The sequence below is a fragment of the Budorcas taxicolor genome, chromosome 11 (genome assembly GCF_023091745.1).
Source record: "Budorcas taxicolor isolate Tak-1 chromosome 11, Takin1.1, whole genome shotgun sequence".
Lineage (NCBI taxonomy): Eukaryota > Metazoa > Chordata > Mammalia > Artiodactyla > Bovidae > Budorcas > Budorcas taxicolor.
In genome coordinates, this window is record NC_068920.1 from 31,570,651 (window position 1) to 31,589,431 (window position 18,781).

The 18,781-nt window shown below is 38.7% G+C and overlaps 3 protein-coding genes and 1 pseudogene across 3 annotated transcripts; all 4 read left to right on the forward strand.

Annotated features, from left to right (window-relative positions):
- The first annotated feature begins 540 nt into the window (after positions 1-540).
- Positions 541-1,482, forward strand: LOC128056276 (olfactory receptor 12D2-like). The gene has a single exon (XM_052648987.1). The coding sequence runs from the start codon at positions 541-543 to the stop codon at positions 1,480-1,482; it is 942 nt and encodes a 313-aa protein (XP_052504947.1).
- An 8,795-nt stretch (positions 1,483-10,277) lies between these two features.
- Positions 10,278-13,643, forward strand: LOC128055583 (olfactory receptor 12D2-like). The gene is made up of 2 exons (XM_052648186.1): positions 10,278-11,207; positions 13,596-13,643. Exons 1-2 carry the CDS (start codon positions 10,278-10,280, stop codon positions 13,641-13,643), a joined length of 978 nt encoding a protein of 325 aa, XP_052504146.1.
- A 558-nt stretch (positions 13,644-14,201) lies between these two features.
- On the forward strand, positions 14,202-14,879 carry LOC128055584 (putative olfactory receptor 1F2; annotated as a pseudogene).
- A 2,948-nt stretch (positions 14,880-17,827) lies between these two features.
- On the forward strand, positions 17,828-18,781 carry LOC128056278 (olfactory receptor 12D2-like). Its single transcript, XM_052648989.1, has one exon. The coding sequence runs from the start codon at positions 17,828-17,830 to the stop codon at positions 18,779-18,781; it is 954 nt and encodes a 317-aa protein (XP_052504949.1).

The following is an 18,781-nucleotide window of genomic DNA, read 5'->3' on the forward strand; positions in this document are numbered from 1 at the left end:
ATGATTCCTTTTAATAGAAAGCACTCTAATGTTTACATCTCCATTCAGAGTTCTTTATAGCTCTTATTATTCCCTCACTGTTCATTTTTCTTAGGTTAAAAACCCTTCAAATGATTTTGTACTAAGTCAAGAGACAGTAAGTGTGGTGGAGAGCTTAATAATTTACCCACTGTTAGAACTTAGGATGATAAAAAACAAGTCTTTATCAGAAAATACGGTAGGCTGCCAATTTGCTCTGAATCCTTGAAAAAAAGAAAAGATTTTCTCTTGAAAAATGTGTGTGTGTGTATAAATATATATACACATATATATACATATATATATTTGAAAAGATATGTCAAATAAAAAACAAAAGTGTTTGAGGAACAGTCCATAAACAGCATATAATGTGAATATTTAATAATCTAGTGGCCCAAATATTGTATAATCTGTGATGCTGAGACTACTTGAAACATCTCTGCTCTCCCTCAAAATATTATTGTCTAGATAGGAAAATCCTCAGCTGTGGGACATTGGTGCCCACCAGAGATAGCATTCCAAATGTTATTTTGTCTTTTCTTTCGAGTGATGCTGAATCAAACCTCAGTCACTGAATTTCTCCTCCTGGGACTGACAGACATCCAAGAGCTGCAGCCTGTTCTCTTTGTGGTTTTCCTTGCAATTTACATTGTCAGCTTGACTGGAAATGGAGCCATCCTGAGGGTTGTCATCTCTGATTCAAGACTCCATTCTCCTATGTATTTTTTCCTGGGAAACCTGTCATGTCTGGATATCTGCTACTCCACGGTGACTCTGCCAAAGATGCTGCAGAACTTCCTCTCTACACACAAAGCAATTTCTTTCTTGGGGTGCATAAGCCAGCTTCATTTTTTCCATTTCCTGGGCAGCACTGAGTCCATGTTGCTGGCCGTGATGGCCTTTGACCGCTTTGTGGCTATCTGCAAACCACTTCATTATACTCTTATCATGAATCATCAAGTCTGTATCCAGATGGCTGTCACTGTCTGGATCATTGGTTTCTTCTATGCCCTGCTGCACTCAGTAATGACCTCTCGCTTAAACTTCTGCGGTTCCAACCATATCCATCACTTCTTCTGTGATGTTAAGCCATTGCTGGAGTTGGCCTGTGGAAACACTGAGCTCAATGAGTGGCTGCTCAATACTGTCTCAGGCACCATTGCCATGGGCTCATTCTTTCTTACATTCCTGTCCTATTTCTATATTATTATCTATCTTTTCTTCAAGACCCATTCTTGCAGCATGCTTCATAAAGCACTGTCTACATGTGCCTCCCATTTCTTGGTAGTTGTTCTTTTCTTTGTCCCTGTTGTTTTTGTTTACATTCATCCTGCCTCAAGTAGCTCCATGGACCAGGATCAGATCATTGCCATTATGTACAGTGTGGTCACTCCAGTACTAAATCCACTGATCTATACTTTGAGGAACAAGGAAGTAAAGGAGGCCTTGAGGAGGGTAATGTGAAGGAGGCTCCTACTTGAAGATACCTGAAGAACTCTTCAGAGTCATAAATAAACAGGTAATGAGAAACTGGAGATAGTGAGTTTATACTTCTTCTCTAATTGTTTAATCTTTGTAAAACAGAGTGCATGTGTGCTAAGTTGCTTCAGTTGTGTCTGACTCTTTGCAACCCTTGGACTGTAGCTTATCAGGCTCCTTTGTCCATGGGATTCTCCAGGCAAGAATACTGGAGTGGGTAGCCATTTCCTCCTCTGCGGGTCTTCCCAACTCAGGGATTGAACTCACGTCTCTTATGTCTCCTGCATTAGCAGGTGGGTTCTTTACCACTAGTCCCACCTGAGAAGCCTCTAAAACAGAGGGAATAGTATAAAGAAAAAATACATGAAAAACCCAGTAAGTTGTGTTCAACAGTGCATTTCTAGGGAATATAAGGGAAATTTGAATAAATGTATACTATTCATGGAATCTTAAAGTTGAATTTGTTTGGGACATATTGGTTGATACAACTGATCTGTCATGTTTGTGCTCTTAAATAAAATCAGGTACAGAAATTTGCCTCAGTTACTCATACATTGTATAGCTGGAAAGTGCTTAGGCCAGTTTATCTGTGTGTTTCCTGCAAGTTAACATATTATAATGTGAACAATAAAATTATTATGCCATTATATTTTAAGGATTTGAATTTAGAATCATGGGCTCAAATGGAAAAGTAAATGTTAACTTACACATGAGTGAAAGGACATTGTTAATCAGTATGTCATGATTTCTTTTTCTCTAAGCAGGGAGGCAAGAATTAAAACAAATATAACTGTTAGTTCTAGTTAACAGAGGTAAAGTAACCACTGGTTTATCTAAAGAGTTTTGTGAACTCTAACTGCAAAGATGTATTATAAGTCAAATGACAACCTGTCAAAGATTCCTGTAAAATATTGTTAAAAGTACAGTCAGTTTGAAAAAAAAAATCAGGAATACATTTTTAGCTTTTAACATGTTATTTTCCCCTCAATTTTTGGTTATGAATATTGAGTTTCAAAACTTTCCCTATCATTTATTTTGTTCTTTGATTTTTATACTGATTTTCACAGATTGTAATGTGACATCAGTTCAGTTCAGTTCACTCAGTTCAGTCGTTCAGTCATGTCCGACTCTTTGCAACCCCATGAACTGCAGCATGCCACGCCTCCCTGTCCATCAACAACTTCCGGAGTTCACTCAAACTCATGTCGATCAAGTCGGTGATGCCATCCAGCCACCTCATCCTCTGTCAGCCCCTTCTCCTACTGCCCCCAATCCCTCCCAGCATCAGAGTCTTTTCCAATGAGTCAACACTTCGCATGAGGTGGCCAAAGTACTGGAGTTTCAAATTTAGTATCATTCCTTCCAAAGAACACCCAGGACTGGTCTCCTTTAGAATGGACTGGTTGGATCTCCTTGCAGTCCAAGGGACTCTCAAGAGTCTTCTCCAACACCACAGTTCAAAAGCATCAATTCTTTGGCGCTCAGCTTTCTTCACAGTCCAACTCTCATATCCATACACGACCACAGGAAAAACCATAGCCTTGACTAGATGGACCTTTGTTGGCAAAGTAATGTCTCTGCTTTTGAATATGCTGTCTAGGTTGGTCATAACTTTCCTTCCAAGGAGTAAGCGTCTTTTAATTTCATGGCTGCAATCGCCATCTGCAGTCATTTGGGAGCCCCCCAAAATAAAGTCTGACACTGTTTCCTCTGTTTCCCCGTCTATTTCCCATGAAGATATGGTACTGGATGCCATGATCTTGATTTTCTGAATGTTGAGCTTTAAGCCAACTTTTTCACTCTCCTCTTTCACTTTCATCAAGAGGCTTTTTAGCTCCTCTTCACTTTCTGCCATAAGAGTGGTGTCATCTGCATATCTGAGGTTGTTGATATTTCTCCTGGCAATCTTAATTTCAGCTTGTGCTTCTTCCAGCCCAGAAATATAAAGAATTCATCAAAAATTCATCTTTCTTTCCTTACCTGTCACTACACTATTCTGAGTGAAAGTTATTAAATAGTAATTGCTGAATTATCTTTGGAGGTTAATAGACAAGAATTACTATGTTCCTCACTTTCTAAGTTCCTAGGTGGGCCACTGAATCTGAAACCTTGGTGGGTGCCAATACTTACAACTATTTAGAGATACAGAATTCCCCGGGGTCCAGTGTTTAGGACTCCATATTTTCCCTGCCAAAAACAAAGGTTCAGTTCCTGGTTGGGGAACTAAGACCCCACAAAACAGGTAACAGAGTCAATAAATAAAAGGTAGGAATAATAAATAAATAAAAGAGAGATACAGACAGATAAGACAAGACTATAAAAGGATATTCTGAGATCACAGACAAGCTGCTCAAATTTTTTACATTCACTTTTGTAAACCCAAGAAATTTGGTTCTAACTTTACTCACATGGTTCTTCCATCTTCCAACTCTACCTTCTTTGGTCTCTTGATTCCAATTTTGTTTATAAAAGAATGTGTGTGGGAGAAGGCATCTTACGTCCTCCACTATCTCAGACAGAATTTCTATTGAACAGAATTTTTGACATAATCCAAGCTTCATAGAGGCTGTAAACTGTAGAGGAGCACATGGTTACCTATTGCTTTGTGACATGCTGTCACCCTAAAGACAGATGGTTAAATACCTATTTAATTAAACTGCATTATTCGATAATTCAGAAATTGGGGAAAGTACAACAGACAAGCACTGACTCTTTTTAATGTTTCAGGTCTCAACTGAGATGACATTATCAACAGATGAATGAAATAATCTGTTAAAATTCAATGTATTTATATGACAAATTTCTCAGAATAATAAAAATAAAAAGACACATATAATGTATTATGACTGTATGGCAGTCTCTTCGAGCTATTCTTATATAAGGAGACAGGGCAGTGATGAAACAGAAATTGTGAGTTTTAAGTAATCTTCCTGATTTTATGTCCAAATCAGTGATAGATTTCTGTTTATTGATTTTTATTCCTCAGCCCTATCTATAGGAAATTTTCTCAAGAAAAAATTCCTCCAGGTTTTCGGCTAATGAGAAACCCTGGAAACTAATCTCTAAGGCCAAACTGATTTCTTCCTCAAAATCTTTCTGGTCACAAGACAGATAAAGATTGATAATGCTACATTATTTTTACCTGGTCTCATCAGTGTATTCCAAGGCCCTGGCTTCTTTGCTCTTTCCCATCTACTCACCAATATCACTGGATAGAATGGACAATTCCAAGGTCATTGTTTATAGAGATTAGGGTAGCCAGAAGCAAGTGTTGAAGATGTCATTTGGCAAATGGAGTAATGAGATCAGCTTTCAAAGTGGATGATAGAAAGTTCAAGTTCTGCACTTGGTGGACTCCATAGGGTTGACAGTCTATTTGATTTGTGTATCTCTTTCCAGTGTAGTATGTAAATCAAGCCAGCTGAAAGAAAATATCTAAATGGTTAAGACAGCTACTGTAGAACTGTCTAGTTGGAAGTTAAAGACATAAGCCAGAGTTAGGAAAATAAGTTGAAATTAAAAGTATAATTTGAGAGTTATCTGTTTATAGATATATAAAGCACAGAACTAGAAGACAGAGAAGAGGAGATGCACAAAAGTGGATAATAAGGAGGAAGAGCACTAACCCGCCAAGGAGACAGGAAAGGAGTCAACATGGTGGCTCTCCTGAATGCAGATTTTTTTTTTTTTTTAGTATAATTGCTTTACAATGTTGTGTTAGTTTCTGCTGTACAGCAACATGAATCAGCTATACGTATACTCTTATCTTTTCAAAATTTGTTTCAGATGCCGATGGCATGGATGCTGATGGCATGGACATTAGTAATAGAGGGTAGACACAGTGACCCTGTTAAGCTGCTGATGAAATTAATAATTAAGAAATTATTAATGTGATGGATATATTATGACCTTTGGTAAAAATGAAACACAATTGAAAGGTGGACAAAGTAGATTGCATTTGTAATGGTAATTAGAAAGCTTGGATAGATGTTGGATTGCATATAGATATTCCTTGGATGAAGCAGATACAATACTACTACTAAAGCAGAGAGCAAGAAGTGAAGAAGACACACACTGGAGATATCAGCCTCATTCTCCTAGGGAGAAGTGTGAGGTCTGGGATACCAAAATAAAAGAAAATATTTGAGTGTTAATACCAACAGTAGGAGAGTCCTGGTGGTCCAGTGGTTAAGAATCTGCCTGCCAATGCAGGGGACACAGGTTTGATTACTGGTCTGGGAAGATCTTATATGCTGCTGAGCAGCTAATCCCGTGCACCGCGACTCTTGATCCCAAGCTCTAGAGCCTGCGAACCACAACTACTGAAGCCCCCATCCTCTAGAGTCCATGCTCTGCAACCCGAGACGCCATGACAGTGAGGAGCCCGTGCACCAAAATTAGGGAGTAGCCTGGGCTCACCACAGCTGGAGAAAGGCCGTGCATAGCAGTGAAGACTCACTGCGGACAAACATAAACAAATAAAATTAAAAAAAAAAAAAACCAACAGTGAAGAGTCAGACTTAGAAGGAACAAAAGCAATACCGCTTCTCCTCATTCCTCTTTTTTGCATTCAATAGAACCACAGCACTAAATGAGTAGAATACCTAAACAACAGTCATCTTTCTGTGCAGATCAATAGCATGTGACTGGTGCTCATTCCTTAACTGTCATTGCTCAATTTCCTTCCATTTTATATAGAATTCTCCCAGAGCAGTCTCCAAGGTGAGATAGTGTATCCATACCTCTGTCACAGGAAGTGAAAGATAATTTTAGAGAGTGCAATACTAAGGGAAGTAAGTCAGAGAAGGAGCAATATCATATGACATCCTTTGTATGTGGACTCTCAAAGGAAATGATACACATGAACTTAATTGTGGGACAGAAAAAGACTCACAGACTTAGAAAATGAACTTATGGGTGCCAGGGGAAGGGATAGTTAAGGACTTTGGTATGGTCGTGTACACACTGCTCTATTTAAAATGTATAACCAACAAGAACCCATTGTATAGCACATGGAACTCTCTCAGTGTTATGTGCTGGCCAGGATGCAAGGGGAATTTGGAAGGGAAGAATGGATACATTTCCATCTATGACCTGAGTCTCTTCACTCTTCATGTGAAGCTACCACAACATTGTTAATTGGCTATACTCCAATTAAAAATAGAAAGTTTAAAGTTTGGGGGAAAATAAGAAAATGTAGGCCATTGAGACCTATACAGTCTGTGATTCTTAAACTAAGAAAGAAGTACAGTAAGGAAAGAAAATAGGAAAGATGGGAAAAACAAAAATAGAACTCAAGATAGGACTTCCCCAAGGAGAATTCTGTCATACTGCAGGTATAGAAAGATCCTCCCAAACCCCAGGGACATTCTCTCTCAGGGTTTGTCTGAAGATCTGTGGAACATAAAAGACAGACAGAATTTCAGAAAGAAGAGGTTTTGGAAGATGAAGAGCGTATATACTTGGTCCCAATATAAGTTGTCACTTCAAATATATTTTTACTCTTTATTTTTCTTAATGTTTTTCTATTATTTACTTTACAGGAGTGTCAACCTGGTAAGCTTTCTTAGCAGTGAATTTGAACACTCAAACAGGTAGGAGAATGAGCCAGGAGAAAAGCTGGGGTGTTGCACTTATTGTCTATCTTCTTGTGAGTATTAAAGTTGATTGCCCAGGATTCAGGGCTAGTTTCCTATTTTATGATGGACTCCCCTTTGAGTTTGTAGATTACGAAGGCTCTTTACTGTGTACATTTTTATTGCCTTTCTCTAATGTTCTCCAGAGTAAATATGTGATTTTTAAATATTCAGGATGCAGTGAAATAAATCATTTGGTACTATAAAGCTTGATTACTATTATCTTTAGATGTTAGGAAACAGTTCTCTTCCCCAAGGATTTTTTAAACAGTTTTGTTTTGAGGGTAGAGAACTAAAAATGATGTTTGGCATATCATGCCTCTCTTAAGCAGGAGTGATAAAGTTTAATAATATACAAAACATACATGGTTATCCAGGAAAGCTACTCTGAATACCTGGAAGCTAGCCTTCAATAAAGGTGAAATAATGGTTAGATATTTACTCAAAATTTTTTCTAACTATAATGGTGAGAAGCCCAGGGGATTGCTAGAAATGTTCCCTACTCAATTCACTTTTGAATTCTAGTCACATCAAATCGTTTTCTTCTCCTTTCAAGGATTTCCCAAACTTAAAATGTTTCCTTTTTATAGAAAGCATTCCATGGTTTGCACCTCTATTTCAATTTCCTTAGAGCTCTTACTGTTCTCTCCTTGTTGATTGCTCTTAAGTAAATCAAATGAGTTCTTACTTTGTTAAGAAAAAGCAGCGAAGCGGAGTATTTAAAAATTTACTCTCTGTTAGATCTTAGTATGATAAAACGCAAGTGTTATTAGAGAAGATGGTAGGCTGGCAACATGCCCTGAATCCGTGGAAGAAAGAAAAATATTGATAAATCTAGTTTTTAAAAAGTGTTTGAGTAACGGTCCACAAACACCATGTAACTTTAATATTTAATAATCTAGTGGTGTAAAACTCTCACTCTTTGCAGATGACATGATCCTCTACATAGAAAACCCTAAAGACTCAACCAGAAAATTACTAGAGCTAATCAATGAATATAGTAAAGTTGCAGGATATAAAATCAACACACAGAAATCCCTTGCATTCCTATACACTAATAATGAGAAAGCAGAAAGAGAAATTAAGGAAACAATTCCATTCACCATTGCAATGAAAAGAATAAAATACTTAGGAATATATCTACCCAAAGAAACTAAAGACCTATATATAGAAAACTATAAAACACTGATGAAAGTAATCATAGAGGACACTAATAGATGGAGAAATATACCATGTTCATGGATCAGAAGAATCAATATAGTGAAAATGAGTATACTACCCAAAGCAATCTACAGATTCAATGCAATCCCTATCAGGCTACCAGCGGTATTTTCCACAGAACTAGAACAAATAATTTCAAGATTTGTATGGAAATACAAAAAACTCGAATAGCCTAAGCAATCTTGAGAAAGAAGAATGGAACTGGAGGAATCAACTTGCCTGACTTCAGGCTCTACTACAAAGCCACAGTCATCAAGACAGTATGGTGCTGGCACAAAGACAGACATATAGATCAATGGAACAAAACAGAAAGCCCAGAGATAAATCCACACACATATGGACACCTTATCTTTGACAAAGGAGGCAAGAATATACAATGGAGTAAAGACAATCTCTTTAACAAGTGGTGCTGGGAAAACTGGTCAACTACTTGTAAAAGAATGAAACTAGATCACTTTCTATCACCACACACAAAAATAAACTCAAAATGGATTAAAGATCTAAATGTAAGACCAGAAACAATAACACTCCTAGAGGAGAACATAGGCAAAACACTCTCCGACATAAATCACAGCAGGATCCTCTATGATCCACCTCCCAGAATACTGGAAATAAAAGCAAAAATAAACAAATGGGATCTAATTAAAATTAAAAGCTTCTGCACAACAAAGGAAACTATAAGCAAGGTGAAAAGACAGCCTTCGTAATGGGAGAAAACAATAGCAAATGAAGCAACTGACAAACAACTAGTCTCAAAAATATACCAGCAACTTATGCAGCTCAACTCCAGAAAAATAAACGACCCAATCAAAAAATGGGGTCAAAGAACTAAATAGACATTTCTCCAAAGAAGACATATGGATGGCTAACAAACACATGAAAAGATGCTCAACATCACTCATGATCAGAGAAATGCAAATCAAGACCACAATGAGGTACCATTACACACCAATCAGAATGGCTGCGATCCAAAAGTCTACAAGCAATAAATGCTGGAGAGGGTGTGGAGAAGAGGGAACCATCTTTCACTGTTGGTGGGAATGAAAACTAGTACAACCACTATGGAGAACAGTGTGGAGATTCCTTAAAAAATTGCAAATAAAACTGCCTTATGACCCAGCAATCCCACTGCTGAGCATACACACCGAGGAAACCAGAATTGAAAGAGACACATGTACCCTGATGTTCATTCTAGCACTGTTTATAATAGCCAGGACATAGAAGCAACCTAGATGTCCATCAGCAGATGAATGGATAAGAAAGTGGTGGTACATATACACAATGGAGTATTACTCAGCCATTAAAAAGAATACATTTAAATCAGTTCTGAGATGGATGAAACTGGAGCCAATTATACAGAGTGAAGTAACCCAGAAAGAAAAACACAAATACAGTATACTAACATATATGGAATTTAGAAAGATGGTAATGATGACCCTGTAAGCGAGACAGCAAAAGAGACACAGGTGTATAGAATGGACTTTTGGACTCTGAGGGAGAGGGAGAGGATGGGATGATTTGGGAGAATGGCATTGAAACATGTATACCATCATGTAAGAAATGAATCACCGGTCTATGTTCAATACAGGATACAGATGCTTGGGGCTGGTGCACGGGGATGATCCAGAGAGATGAAATGGGGTGGGAGGTGGGAGGGTGGTTCATGTTTGGGAACTCATGTACACCCATGGCGGATTCATGTCGATGTATGGCAAAACCAAAACAGTATTGTAAAGTAAAATAAACTAAAAATAAAAAAATTTTAAAGAAAAAATAATAATATTTAATAATCTAGAGTCCAAATATTGTACAACCTGTGATGCTGGGACTATTTAAATAGCAATGCTCTCTCAAAATATTATTGTCTGGGTGAGAAAATTCTCAGCAGGAGGACTCCGGTTCCCATCAGAGATCACATTCCATATGTTATTTTGTCTTTTCTTTCAGGTGATGCTGAATCGAACATCAGTCACTGAATTTCTCCTCCTGCCAGTGACAGACATCCAAGTACTGCAGCCTGTTCTATTTGTGGTTTTCCTTGCAATTTACATTGTCACCCTGGCTGCGAATGGAGCCATCCTGATGGCTGTCATCTCTGATCCAAGACTCCATTCTCCTATGTATTTTTTCCTGGGAAACCTGTCATGTCTGGATATCTGCTTCTCCACAGCGAGTCTGCCAAAGATGCTGGAGAACTTCCTCTCTACACACAAAGCAATTTCTTTCTCTGGATGCATAAGCCAGCTTCATTTCTTTCACTTCATGGGCAGCACAGAGGCCATGTTGCTGGCTGTGATGGGCTTTGACCGCTTTGTGGCTATCTGCAAACCACTTCAGTATACTCTTATCATGAATCATCAAGTCTGTATCCAGATGGCTGTCACTGTCTGGATCATTGGTTTTTTCCATGCCCTGCTGCACTCAGTAATGACCTCTCGCTTAAACTTCTGTGGTTCCAACCATATTCATCACATCCTCTGTGATGTTAAGCCATTGCTGGAGTTGGCCTGTGGGAACACTGAGCTCAACCAGTGGCTGATAAACACTGTCACAGGCACCATTGCCACGGGTTCATGCTTTCTAACATTCCTGTCCTATTTCTATATTATTATCTATCTTTTCTTCAACACCCATTCTTGCAGCATGCTTCATAAGGCACTGTCTACTTGTGCCTCCCACTTCTTGGTAGTTGTTACTTTCTTCGTCCCTGTTGTTTTTGTTTACATTCATCCTGCCTCAAGTAGCTCCATGGACCAGGATCAGATCAGTGCCATTATGTACAGTGTGGTCACTCCTGTGCTAAATCCACTGATCTATACTTTGAGGAACAAGGAAGTAAAGAGGGCCTTGAGGGTGATTTCAAGGAGTCAATGACTTGAAGAAGTCTAGAGAACTCTTCTCAGGCATAAATCAACAGGCAATGAGGAACTGGAGATATGGAATTATACTGCTTGTCAGAGTGTTTACTATCTGTGAAACAAAAGGAACTGTATTAAAGAATAATAAATGGAAAAGTCCAGTAAGTCATGTTAAAAAATGCATTCCTACATAATATAAGGAAAACTTGAATAAATGGGATGCTGACCATTGAATTTTATTGTTCAATTTGTTTTGGACATATCAGTTGATAAAAATGATTTGTTATCTATTTTTTGTGTTCTTGAATAAAATCAGATACAGAAATTTGCCTCAATTACTCACACATTGTATAGTTGGATAGTACTTAAGTGTGTTTACCTATGTGTTCCCTGCAAGTTAACATATCATAATGTGAATAATATAATTATACTCTTTCAGGGACTTCTCTGGTGGCCCAGTGGTTAAGAATCCAAGCTTCTAGTATATAAGATACAGGTTCAGTCCCTAGTCAGGAAACTAAGATCCCACATGTTGCATGGCACAGCAAAAGACAAATAATTTTTTAAATTATTACACTTTAAATTAAACTGTTTTCTTAAACTGCTACCCTTTAAGGATTTTAAGTTAGGGCCGTGGACTCTACAAGAAAGTCAATGTAAACTCACAAATGAATTAAAAGACATTTTTAAGCAGTATGTCATGATTTCTTTTTCTCTAAGCAGAGAGGCAAGTAATTAAAATAAATAGTAGTCTGAGTTCAAATTAATACACATAGTGTAACTAATGGTTTAGCTAAAGAGTTTATGAACTCTGACCCCAAAGATATTTAATAATTCAATTGAATTCAAAGATTACTGTAAAATATTGCTCAAAGTGGAGTCCGCTTGAAAAAATCCAGGAATATCTTTTTAGTTCATTATGAAGTTATTTTCCCTTCAATTCCTGGTCATGGAAAATTGAGTTTCAAAATTCTTCCTTTTTATTTATTTTTTTTATTTCTACACTTATTTTCACAGACTGTAACATGATATATTATGATGTAATACCAATGAAATATGCTGATGCTGCTGCTGCTAAGTTGCTTCAGTCGTGTCTGACTCTGTGCAACCCCATAGACGGTGGCCCACCAGGATCCCCCATCCCTGGGATTCTCCAGGCAAGAACGCTGGAGTGGGTTGCCATTTCCTTCTCCAATACATGAAAGGGAAAAGGGAAAATGAAGCCGCTCAGTCGTGTCCAACTCTTACTGACCCCAAGGACTGCAGCCTACCAGGCTCCTCCACCCATGGGATTTTCCAGGCAGGAGTACTGGAGTGGGTTGCCATTGCCTCCTCTGATGAAATATGAAGGATTCATAAACATTTTTTCTGTTGTTTTTCTCATCTGTCACCAAACTTATACCAAGTGAAAACTATTACATAGTAATTGCAGAAGTATTTTTGGAGCTAATTGACAAGAATTACTATGTTCCTCCCTTTCTAAAGTCCTAGCAATGCCACTGGACCTAAACCATGGTGGGGCAGGGCCTAAAACTACTGAGAGATGCAGAATGATGCAGCAGCTCAGCGGTGAGGAGCCTGTACTTTCCCTCTTGAGGGTCCGGGCTCAGTCACTGGTTGGGAAACTAAGATCCCACAAGCCAGGCAGCACAGGAAATAAGTAAATACAGTAAATAGAGTACAGACAAATAAGACTGTAAAAGAATATTTTGAGCTGATAGACAGACCATTCAAATCGTTTACATTCACTTTTGTAAATCCAAAGGATTTGGTTCTGATCTTACTCACATGTTTCTTCTATCTTCCAACTCTACCTTCTTTGGCCTCTTTATTTCAGTTTTGTTAATAAAAGAATGTATGTAGGGGGAAGATATCTTACACTCTGGACTGTCTCAGAATTTCTGTTGAACAAAATTTTTGACATAATCCAACCTACATAGAGGCTGTAAACTATAGAGGAGCACATGATTACCTATCCTGCATGATACACTGTCACCCTACACACAGAAGGTTAAACACTTATTTAATTAAACTGCATTATTTTGTGATCCAAAAATCGGGAAGAGTACAGCAGGGAAGTACTGACTCTGTTTAATGATGTTACAGGTCTCAACTGAGATGACTTTGTGTATAGATGTATGAAAATAATTTAATCAACTGCAATATATTTTCATGACAGAAATTCTCAGAGCAATAAAAATGAAAGGACATATGTAACAGTTTACACCTGTGTGTCAGTCTCTTCCAACTATTCTTACTTAAGGAGACAGGGCAGTAATTAGGCAGAAATTGTGAAGTTTTAAGGAATCTTTCTAACTTTATTTCCAAATCAATATTCAGCTTCTGCTTAATTGTTGATTTTATTCCTCAACCCTATCTATAGGAAATTTTCTCAAGAAAAATTTTCTCCAGGTTTTTCTCTAATGAGTAACTGTGGGAACAACAGAGATCTAGTTTCTTAGCAAGCTTAATAACTTTTATCTTTTTTAAATTGAATTATGGTTTATTTACAATATTATCCTACTATCAAGTGTACAGCATAGTCATTCATTATTTTTACAGATCATGCTCCATTAAAAGTTATTACAGGATAATGGCTATAATTCTTTCTGCTACACAGTGTATCCTTGTTGCTTATCTCTCTTCTTTTTTAAGGGATAAGCAATAAGGATACATTATGTAGCTAGAGAATTATATTATTATATGCCTTTCATTTTTCTTTTTATTTATTTCTATTTATTTATCATTTTTTAAGGCTTCCTTCATAGCTCAGTTGGTAAAGAATGCACCTGCAATGCAGGAGACCCTGGTTTTACCCTTGGGTTGGGAAGATCTGCTGGAGAAGGGAAAGGCTACCCACTCCAGTATTCTGGCCTGGAGAATTCCATGGACTATATAGTCCATGGGGTTGCAAAGGGTCAGACACGACTGAGCAACTTTCACTTCTTTTTTTAAAGTTTTATTTTTGTAGGACTATAGCCGACTAACAATGTTATGTAGGTTTCAGGTAGACAGCAAAGGGACTCAGCCATACATATATCTGTATTCATTCTTCCCCAAACTCTCCTCCCATTCAGGCTACCACGTAACACTGAGCAGCGATCCATGTGGTAGAGATCAGTCTCTCTCTCTGTCTGGCCAGGTTATATTTCTTTGCAGTTTGCTGACATGGACAACCTGCTTTTGACTGCCATGGCAATCGACTGCTACACTTCCATCTGCCATCCTCTGCACTATACACTCCTAATGACTCTTTGCAGATGTGGACTGCTGGTGGGTGGATCATGGAGAGAGGCCCACTCTGACTCTTTGACCCATACCTTGATGCTAACTTATCATTCTATACTAATCTAGAGATGCCTCACTTTCTGTGTGATTTTAAACCTCTCTTAAGGGTTTCCTGCTCTGATGCCCACCTCAGTGAAGACCTAATGATGGTTCTGACAGGACTCTGAGGTATCGGCCCTCTCCTCTGCATCATAAGCTCTTATGCCCATATTTCCCTTGCTGTAGCTCAGGTCCCATCAGCACAGGGCAAAAAGAAAGCCACCACCTCTCCACGGTCATCCTCTTCTATAGCTCAGTCTTTGCCACCTACCTGAAGTCCCCATGCCACTGGGGAGTGGAAGAAATGAAGCTGGCTTACGCATCTGAAGAAACTTTGTGAGTAGAGAGGGAGTCTTCCAGCAATTTTGGCATCCCTCTCAACATGTAGAGATTGTCAAGGAAGGACAGAAATATGAACATGTGAAATCAGAACAATAACTTAAACAATGAGTACACAATAATTATTTATTTTATTATATTCATGGCATACTATAACAAGCAATTATTGTGATGAATATATAATGAACTGCAATGCAACATAAATGAACTGTAATAGATGGACAAAGTACGTGGCATTTACAACAATAATTAGAATGCTTAGATCCATGTCAGATTGCATATAGGTATTCCTTGGATGAAGCAGAAAGAATATTGTTACCTAAAGGGTACAGCAATAAGTGAGCATACACATTGGGGAGACCAGCCTCAGTCTCCTAGAGATAAATGTGAGCTTTGGGGATCCCAAAATTAAAGAAAATTTTTAAAAGTTACTACCAGCGGCAAATAGTGAGATTTAGAAGGCACCAAAGCAATACTACTTCTTCCTATTCCTCTTTTTTGTTTTCCATAGAATCACAGTAATAAATGAGTATAATATTTTAATGATGATCAATTTTCTGTATGTATCAATGGGATATGACTGGCCCTCATTCCATAACTGCCATTGCCCGATTTCCTTCCATTTTTCCATGCAAGTTCTCAACATGAGAAAGTGTGTCCAAATCTCTGTCCCAGGAAGTGAAAGGTAATTAAAGAAATCTTGAGGCCCTTGAGATCTGTACTGTCTGTGGTTATGAAACTAGAAAGAAACAGAGTAAGGAAGGAAAATAAAGGAAAACCTGGAACTCAAGATGGAAATTCCCCAAGGAGAATTCTCTTATATTGCAGGTATAGAAAGGTAACTTGTTTATTCTTTCAATAATCCTCCCAAACCCCAGGGATACTCTCTCTCAGGCTTTGACTATCTAAAGATCTGTGGATCGTAAAAGACAGGCAGAATTTCAGAAAGAAGAGGTTTCAGAAGATGAAGAGCTTATGCTGTAAGTCCAGTATAAACTATCACATCAAATATTTTTCTAGTCTTTATTTTTCAAAAATTTTTCTACTAGTTACTTTTCAGAAGTGTCAATCTGATAAGTCTTCTTAGCTATGAATTTGAACACTCAATAATCAGGTAGGAGAATGAACCAGGAGACAGGCTGGGGAGTTGCCCATATCCTCTGTCTTCTTGCCTGTATTCAATGTACAAGTCAAGGATTTAGACCTGTTTCCTATCTTACCATGAACCTTGTCTTTGTGGATTATGAAGACTCTTTGTTGCCTGCATTTTTATTGCCATATCTCTAGATAGTCTCCAAAGTAAATAAGTAATCAATAAATATTCAAGATGCACGAAATAAATATTTGGTACAGAAAATCTCATTGTTATTTTCTTTAGATGTTAGGGGAAAATTCTGTCCCCAAGTGATTTTTTTAATGTAATTTTGTTTTGCAAGTAGAGAACCAAAAACGATGTTTGATATATGTGTATCTTGATCAAGAGTGATAAAGTTTAACAGTATACAAAATAGACATGGCTATCAAGGAAGGCAACTCTGAATTCCTGAAGCCATATTTACAAAAAAGATGTGCAGCGTCGAGCACAGACGGTGAGAATGACCTGAAACCCGGGGGTAGAGGGGGGCGCGTAATGAAACATAGATATACATAATTTGGCAAGCGAGAAGTCAGGGGACCTTCTTGCTCGCCATGGCAGGAAGACAAAATGGCTCCTTTCAGCCCTCACTTTTATTGGCAGAAGTCACATGAGATCATTCAGTTCAGTTCAGTTCAGTTCGCTTGCTCAGTCTTGTCCGACTCTTTGCGACCCCATGAAACGCAGCACGCCAGGCTTTCCTGTCCATCACCAACTCCCTGAGTTCACTCAGACTCACGTCCATCAAGTCAGTGATGCCATCCAGCCATCTCATCCTCTGTCGTCCCCTTCTCCTCCTGCCCCCAATCCCTCCCAGCATCAGAGTCTTTGCCAATGAGTCAACTCTTCGCATGAGGTGGCCAAAGTACTGGAGTTTCAGCTTCAGCATCATTTCCTCCAAAGAAATCCCAGGGCTGATCTCCTTCAGAATGGACTGGTTGGATCTCCTTGCAGTCCATGAGATCATTAGGAAATAGCTATACTGGGCAGTTTGATCAGCGCACCATCAAGAAGGAGTAAAATTAAGGCTCTGTTGTTAATCAGGAACATCTTGCTTTGTTTCCATGAGGACGGACACAGGGGCAGCCAGTGAAGCTGACAGACAGCAAGTTCAGCTCCACATATGCCCGTTGGGCATGCTTACTAGGACAATGTAGGGGGGCGCGGTTTGCCACACACTCCTGTCATGGGGCAGGTTCTGATCCCTGCCTTGCCAGGCTGTAACAAAGATGTAATTAAGGTTAGATATTTTCCCAAAATTTTCTCTAGCTACAAAAGTGATAATCCCATGGGATCTCTGGAAATGTTCCCTAGACATTTTCTGGGAATGTTCCTGGGAATCTGGAAATGATTCACTTTTTTATTGTATTCAAATCAAATCTTTCTCCTTTCATAGATTTCCCAGACTTTGAATGATTCCTTTTTATAGCAAGTGCTCCAATGTCTGCCTCTCTATTCAGATTTCCTTATAGCTCTTATTATTCTCTCATTATCTATTTTTCTTAAGTAAAAACTTCAGATGGTTTCTTCCTAGGTCAAGAGATAGCACTGTGGTGGAGTGCTTAAAAATTTACCTGCTTTTGGAGTGGATTTAGGATGATAAAAGGCAACTTGTATCAGAGAAGATGATAATCTGGCCAAATCCTGGAAGAAAGACAAATATTAATGATAAATCTAATTCTTAAAATGTTTCAGTAACAGTCCATAACCAACACGTGACCTTATTTAAATAGCAATGTTCCTCAAAATATTATTGTCTAGATGGGAAAATCCTCAGCTGTGGGACTCTGTTCCCATCAGAGATTGCATTCCATATGTTATTTTGTCTTTTCTTTCAAGTGATGCTGAATCAAACCTCAGTCACTGAATTTCTCCTCCTGGGAGTGATAGACATCCAAGTACTGCAGCCTGTTCTCTTTGTGGTTTTCCTTGCAACTTACATTATCAATGTGCCTGGGAATGCAGCCACCCTGATGGTTGTCATCTCTGATTCAAGACTCTATTGTCCTATGTATTTTTTCCTGGGAAACCTGTCATGTCTAGATATCTGCTACTCCATGGTGACTCTGCCAAAGATGCTGGAGAACTTCCTCTCTACACACAAAGCAATTTCTTTCTTGGGATGCATAAGCCAGCTTCATTTCTTCCACTTCCTGGGCAGCGCAGAGTCCCTGTTGCTGACCGTGATGGCCTTTGACCCATTTGTGGCTATCTGCAAACTACTTCATTACCCTTTTATCATGAGTCATCAGGTCTGTGTCCAGATGGCTGTCACTCTCTGGATTATTGGGTTTTTCCATGCCCTGCTGCACTCAGTAATGACCTCTCTCTTAAACTTCTGTGGTTCCAACTATATCCATCACTTCTTCTGTGATGTTAAGCCATTGTTGGAGTTGGCCTGTGGGAGCACTGAGCTCAATGAGTGGCTGCTCAATACTGTCATGGGGACCTTTGCCATTGGCCCATTTTTTCTAACACTTCTATCCTATGCCTACATTATTATCTATCTTTTTTTCAAGACCCACTCTTGCAGCATGCTCCATAAAGCACTGTCTACTTGTGTCTCCCACTTCATGGTAGTTGTTCTTTTCTACGCTCCCGTAGTTTTCACTTATATTCGTCCTGCCACAGGGAGCTCTGTGGAGCAGGAACGGATCATTGCCATTATGTACAGCATGGTCACTCCTGTACTAAATTCACTGATCTATACTTTGAGGAACAAGGAAGTGAAGGGGGCCTTGAGGAGAGGGATCAGGAGAAGACTCTGA

What these genes read in the sequence shown, in the direction of transcription:
- LOC128056276 (XM_052648987.1), top strand. Translation starts at nt 541, where the DNA reads ATGTTATTTTGTCTTTTCTTTCGAGTGATGCTGAATCAAACCTCAGTC.
- LOC128055583 (XM_052648186.1), top strand. Translation starts at nt 10,278, where the DNA reads ATGTTATTTTGTCTTTTCTTTCAGGTGATGCTGAATCGAACATCAGTC. An exon ending in AAGTAAAGAGGGCCTTGAGG is followed by an intron (nt 11,208 to 13,595) that starts GTGATTTCAAGG and finishes CCCTATCTATAG; the next exon opens with GAAATTTTCTCAAGAAAAAT.
- LOC128056278 (XM_052648989.1), top strand. Translation starts at nt 17,828, where the DNA reads ATGTTATTTTGTCTTTTCTTTCAAGTGATGCTGAATCAAACCTCAGTC.